The sequence below is a fragment of the Erigeron canadensis genome, chromosome 3, assembly GCF_010389155.1.
Source record: "Erigeron canadensis isolate Cc75 chromosome 3, C_canadensis_v1, whole genome shotgun sequence".
NCBI lineage: Eukaryota > Viridiplantae > Streptophyta > Magnoliopsida > Asterales > Asteraceae > Erigeron > Erigeron canadensis.
Window position 1 is genome coordinate 23,732,262 of NC_057763.1, and position 7,025 is coordinate 23,739,286.

General features: G+C 33.5%; 1 protein-coding gene across 1 annotated transcript; it reads right to left on the reverse strand.

Annotated features, from left to right (window-relative positions):
- Positions 1-271: 271 nt before the first annotated feature.
- LOC122593094 lies at positions 272-5,574 on the reverse strand. Its single transcript, XM_043765445.1, has 3 exons — positions 5,086-5,574; positions 2,329-3,727; positions 272-1,802 (listed from the first exon to the last, which is right to left on the reverse strand). Exons 1-3 carry the CDS (start codon positions 5,342-5,344, stop codon positions 1,631-1,633), a joined length of 1,830 nt encoding a protein of 609 aa, XP_043621380.1. The 5' UTR covers positions 5,345-5,574; the 3' UTR covers positions 272-1,630.
- Positions 5,575-7,025: the final 1,451 nt, after the last annotated feature.

Sequence of the window (7,025 nt, forward strand, 5' to 3'; positions counted from 1 at the left end):
AAAGTTCTTACATAGTATAGCCAAAAAAACATAGGTGCATACTTTACATAGCCACCTAATAGGTTACTACATTACATAACCTTTTTGTCATAGGTGGTTACATTCGCATGCCATTATCCAAAAGAAAAAAGAAGAGCTACCTATAAACTCACAAATCACCCATTTCCATTTCAAAGCAGCAAAATTAACCCCACAGATATATGTTGACTCGTGAAAGTAAACCTGTTGTCATTCTGTACATAAAAGTAAACCCGACACCTCACGCAAGTCATTGAATGAAAAAACATGAATTTAAAGGTAGGCTACTGCCTTCACGTTCATAATGAATATTTATAGTACAGAGTAACCTTGTTCCAGAAACTAGAGTATTAATGTCATGATAGAAATAACAAATATACAGATAGAATTTCCCTTAATAACAGAACACAAGAGTTTAAAGGTAGCTACCACCTACGTAGACATTAGCAGACCTTAAGCTACATTCATTTTTAAAGCTTTGATCATACCTTAATGGCTCTGGGGTAGTATGCAGCAACAGCTGCAAAGCTACATGCTCGTATTGTGTTCATTTGATGCCAAATTGCTGCTCAACAATTTGTCATGGTAATGTGCAGATCATCATCTTCCCTTGTATATTCACCAGTTTTAGAATACAAATCAATCAAAATCTGATAATCATCTCCTTCAAACTTCAACATGTTGCAACATAACATACTTAAAATCAGATCATCATTTTCCCTTAATTGTTGTCCAGTTTAAGACGAGAAAATTAAAATCTTCTTTATCTTCCCTTAGATATATGATATATCATACTCATCACTGATCATTTTTCCCTTACAACTTCATTTTCAGAACATAACAATTTTAAGATTTCATCATCTTTGCTTTGAAAACTTCACCAGTGTCAGAACATAACATATTCAAAATTCAGTATCATCGTCATCATTTTGGAATTGAAAACTTCACCCATTTCAAAACATAAAGTATCAGCATACTCTTTGACTGCTTCCTTCAGCGTGTCATAATTTTCTTAGTTGTGCGCAAAAAAGTCAATCTTCCATCCGATAACTATACAAGTACATAAGAGATCTCATCTAAACCCATCTTGATGTACCACAGATGAAATTGCAATGATGCAAAAGACAAGCAGTCTTTGGTCAACATAGAGGTAAACCATGTTGATCCATTCTAAGATTATAGGACAGCTCTGTGCGTCGATAGATTTTACAGGTTGCTATTGATATCTAGCTGTCCAAGTATGTGGATGTTCTAAAAAAATTGTAGATGAGAAAACCTCCTACAATACGCCTAAAAAAAACTATCAACAACCTAAACAAATTCTGTTATATCAAGTTTGACCAGGATCTAGTCAAACCATACTTCCAGAATTACTGACAAGTCACCAAATAGAATGTAAGAAAACAAAGACTAATGGCCATTGCCATTGCATCTAGTGCAGTAGATCTTCCATAACACCAATTTACTTATCTTCATTAGTTACCTATGCCTCTGACTAGTTACCGATGCCTCTGACCATGACCAAGCTAAGTGACATCCTAACCTAAACCATAAAAAAAGAGAGAGAAAGATTTAACCTACTTCACACTACTTAATTTTAAGTTGACGGTTACTATTCGGATTCCTGGTTGGTCTCCGGAAGAGTTATAGTAATGGGCTGCCATCCTGATTGATGAACCGTTATCCATCTCTTTCCACTGACTGCCAAGTGCAAAATCTGAAGTATGTCACCCAAAGCAGTATCTTTTAAGCATTTATTCTTTATAATTGTCGCTGCCTCATATCTATACAGAACATTAATAATCACCCGTCAGCTAGTGGTAAGCACAAACCCAAGTACAGTTCATCGGAAAAAAAACCAAGTCCGATATAGAGAATGTGTGGATAAATAATTCTGACTATAAATTTCTGATTGATTTAAGGTCAAACAATCAGTAAAGTTGCAACAAAGATTATATAATGAAGCACTATAATAGTTGTTTAACTATCTTTTTTACACTATTTTAACTATTCTGGCATCTTGCTGCCCATCTTTTTTACACTATTTGATAAGATAATAAAAGGCAAACTTTTTTTATTGTCATTTTTATTCACCAGTAACTTAGATAATCAGATTTCTCAAATAATCAAACAACAAATTATTTGATTTATTATAGCTTTAAACAGCAGAAGCACATTCAGAGGCTATCCAGCTACAGCCTTCTCTATAGCAGTTGATTATTGTAATTAACTAATAAGTAATTGTAAATAGTTATGAAACGCACATCCAAGCACCCACCAAAACTAACTTTAAGCGGAAGCAAATGGTACCTGTTATGAGAACCAGTTATTGCAGAACGCCCAGCCGGAGTTGACAAATAACTTTGAAGCGCATCCCATGTTGCTTTTGGGTGATCTTTAGTGTTATTACCTATAGGATTGACGCACTTCCATAATTTTTCATTCTTACCAACAAAAAATGGTATCGAACCAAGATTCTGTTTCACTACAAGCTGCTGCTTGACGGCACTCTCTAAGGCCTTTTTAACATCAATATTGCGTTGCTTGGGATTATTCCCATAACGGATGCAATGAGTTATGTTTGGTTCAGTAGGCATTATCTTTTCATTTTTCAGTGTGCTCAAGGCAAGTAAAATCACTCCTATAAGGCCTTGCACATATTCTGAGGGTTTTGGACATCCTGGTGTCCCCCATACACCACAACCATTCGTGGTGTCTAAAGGTGAAGAAGATGATGATTGAAAATCTGAATTAGTAACCGGATATTTGTTTGTTGTATCCTTTTGAAATTGAGACTTGTTTGACATACCTTTTTGTGGATTATTTTTGTATGCATGATTTGGAGGATCGGTCGAATTTTGTTTCAGCTGTCCTCCACTGTGTGGTTTAGTTTTTCCCGAGCTATCAGAAATGTTAAGCTTACCAACATCAGGAACAAAATCAGGCCGGGCAGGAACATAATGAGGACGAATAGGGGGATTAGGAAAAAAGTTTATTGGCGCCAATGAAGGAGGTCCGGGTGGATTACCAGGCTTTACTGACTGTGGATAATGACCTTGGTAGTTATTGACACTATTTCCATTGTTTCGTAAATAATCAGGGGGGACAGGAGTATGATTAGAGTTTGATCCGCTTGAAAATACATTAGTATTACGAGGGTAAGAATGATCATATCCTTGTTGATGCGCATTTGAACTAGTTGGATTTTCCAAATTCCCAACAGGTGGACTTACAGTTCTTGATATAGCGGGTTGACTGAAGTTCTTCTTTAACGGCCTCAACTTTGTTTTAGTCTCAGTAGCCCTTCCCATACTAGAGACTGTCTGCAATCCTGGATGGGGATTCCCATTCCCATACCCGTTATCTAATATCTGAACCGGCTCAGAAACTGGAATATGTGCTGAACTAGAACTGAATGTATGACTGTAAGTATTATCAACAGTTTGAGATGATTCACCATTTGTTTGCGGAGGTCCTCCAGCCAAAAGACTAGTCCATAACCATACACTCTTGGCAGCTGCAAGAAGGGACACAGATGCTTTATGAGGCTGTGCTAGAAGAATATTATATTTCCTCATCCTCAATTGATGCAGTGCATTGGAAAAGTCTCGATCACCAGAAATTAATAGATAATTTCCTGGGGCTGGGTTATCAACAGCCCAAAATAACATGTCAACCAGAATTTTCTTGTCACTTGCATCTTTGACACCTAGTCACAGGAAAATACAGGTCTATCAGGTACATTGTGCTAAATAAAGTATTATAGACCAGCTCTAGCATCATACAACTTCACCTCAGAAACAACCAATGTAAGTGTCAACAGATTATTTGATTAAAAAAAATAGATAGATAAATAATCATAGATAAGATAAAAAGATTTTAAAAAAATAGTGATCTGTATATGACTGTGTTATAGATAAATTTAAGTTTGAAGCATAGCAAGCCGACCATCACATTTGAATAGATAGGGAATCAAAACACAAATGTTTGCCGGATCTTGTTTTATTGGAAAAGAAGTTAGCAAGAAAATTTTGAAGGTCAAACGTGATCCAACAATCAACTATAATGTTTGCTTTTGAACTTTAAGAAAAACCATAATACAGAGCATCCTTAAAAATCTACATATGAACAATGTGTTGCCGATAAATAAAAGAAATATACATAATAAATGAAAATCTACATATAAACAATGAGTCGCCGATAAATAAGGGCAACATACATACTCAACTTCGGAACACAAAAACAAGATACGAACCATAATCAATTTTGAATCTCTTTATATGCCGATCATTTGTACTTAACCGGTTCTTTACTTATGTATTATGCATTTAACCAAGTTGAAAATTTTCCACATTTTCAAGAGTATATGACTCACGCCGCAAAGTACAATTATATGTAACAAAAGATTAAAGCATGCCGAGTTAAAAAATAAACCATTAGTTGAAATTCGTCTGCAATTGCATTACTACATCTATAGATAGAAAAACAGACCAATCAGATCGGATTGGTAATAGGTCAAAACTTGTTCCGATTCTGGTCATTATGAGTCAGCTTAGAGAAATGGGTCAAATTGTCTGAGTTAAAAGTTGAAAGACATAGAAACGTAAAAGACCTATTAAAGCCGTCTTGACTTAAAGCTTTGTAGCCAGAAAGCAATTTGACAAAGAATAGACATAACTTTTCAAGAATCAAAATAATTTTATCGTTACTTCATACATCATGAAATTGTTACAATCATATATAACAAAAAATATTTTTTCTTAAAAAATATAAAAAAAAATCCAATCAATATCTATGACTCAATTCACCACGATCCATTCAAATTAAATTAAATTTAAAAATTGTCTTAAAAAAAAACAGATCCATCGGTATAAGTAGAATTAGGATTTATAAACAAAATCTAGAAAGCGATCAAGGATAATAAACTACAGGATCATGTTAGGGTTTCCAATTAAACAATAAACTCAAACAACATATAGATAACAACAATTATATATATAAACATATATATATATAGAGAGAGAGAGAGAGATTGTATGTATATATATATGTATAATTGTAGTATACCAGCGGGGACGTGATTAAGGGCGATGCCAGTGCTATTAAGGCCTTGTTGAACAGAAGCAGTAATACGAGTAGTATCACCATAAGCAGAGATAGAAACAGGGCCACAATAATTCATATTGGCTAATGCTGAACTTATATTCTGCGCTATCGAATGCGGTTCGCATCCTTTTGGTACTTGACAGTTTTCTATGTCCCACCATACCGATATTTTCGCTTTTCTATATTGTTCTTCTGCTAGTCCTGCCGTCGTCGCCGCCATCTTTTCAGATCCGATTACCGGAATATTCTCTTTTTATTATTGTTGTTGTTATTTACTGTATTATTATTATTAAATGTTATTAGTTCGCCGGAAAGTAATAGAAGTATGGGGTAGTTAGCGCACGATAGCAGGCGCACTTTCGCTCTCCCTCTTTGTTTTATTTTTATTTTTATTGGTTTTATTATTATTATTTATTTATATTTATTTATTGTCTGGATGAGAGAAAGAGCTTTTTTTGTATGTGTAGAAAAGATTAGGAATGTGGCGGACTATTTTAAATAGCCTTCGACTTATGCGGGTCCCGGTTTCCTTGTGAAATTATCAAAATGCCCCTTAGAAGGAAGGAGGTTTTGTTGCGTAATGGATGGGGTCGTTGGAATCGATGTTTTTCGAAATGACGATGATAGATTAATCTAATTGTTATATCTAAAAATCAACCTAATTATAAGTTGTTTATATGTGTAAAGCTTAAGGGATAAGATTAATAAAGAGAATTAGTAGACTCTACGTGTCAAATTCTTAAAGTTTTAGGTTGATTTTTATGCATATGAGTTAAATTGATTAATCATTTTTTTTTCATATTTTTTTAATAGAGACACCATAATAACGTTCAATTGGTCAATATACAAAATTTAAACCAGGCATACTTAAAATAAAACTCAAGACTCTCAAAAATAATTCAATAATTCACTCCTATAAATGTAAAAAATGAGATTCGAACCCTAATGATTTCTCAAAATTTTAAAACCTTACCAATGAGTCACCTTAAATAAATTTGTTTATACAACCAATTAATAAACTGGGATAATGGAAAAACAAAAAATGATTCTATATGCCCATGAATTTAGTAACTTAGTTCTATCATGTAGTTTTTCTTAAAAAAAATTTTATGAACTCTCGATCAGAGTTTGACCGGTCGACCTCATGAATAACACCTAGATGTCGTACCACTTCATGTGTGTGTCATTGGCAAAATAAATATATATTAAATTTTTTTTTCATTAAATAAGATGCAAACTATATTAAATGACTTATTCATTTCATGGTAATGAACACTATCAATGTCAATATATTATGAAAAAATTTAGTTAAATGTTGATTATAGTTCTTGACTAATATAAATGTTAATTATGAAACAAAAAGATGAATTATTATCCATTTCGATAATAATACATGTAGGTAGAATATAAATAAACTTATACTCGTATTAACTAACAAGGAGATAGCTTAATGGTAAGGAAAACACTTGATGACCTTAAAGTTTTAGGTTCGATTCCCGCTTGGTACAAAAAATAATTCCTTTAAGGTACCCGTTACCAATGAAGTCTAGACCCTCATGTGAAGTTTAAATACGTGGTTCGATCATTCTGGGTGCCCTGATCATGTGAGGATTAGGATGGAGGTATTGTATCGGCATCATATGACTTATATGGGGTGAGTCGATTGGTATCCATTTGTGGTACAGTGTCTAGGTTCCTCCATTACCTTTTTAAATAAACTTATATTTATTATACTAGGTCTTTTACTCGCACGATGTGCGCCTATTTAAAATAACCTACGTAAAAAGAATAAAAATGAGCATGAACTAATATATAATAATACATTAAAGCATATAAATTTTTTGAGAAATATAATGATGTATAAAGCACATAAAAATTAACAACCCAATTACTTTTCATAT

Coding starts and splice junctions, on each gene's coding strand:
- LOC122593094 (XM_043765445.1), bottom strand. CDS start 5,344: ATGGCGGCGACGACGGCAGGACTAGCAGAAGAACAATATAGAAAAGCG. Junction 3,728..5,085: donor CCTTAATCACGTCCCCGCTG/GTATACTACAAT, acceptor TCCTGTGACTAG/GTGTCAAAGATGCAAGTGAC. Junction 1,803..2,328: donor ATAACTGGTTCTCATAACAG/GTACCATTTGCT, acceptor TGTTCTGTATAG/ATATGAGGCAGCGACAATTA.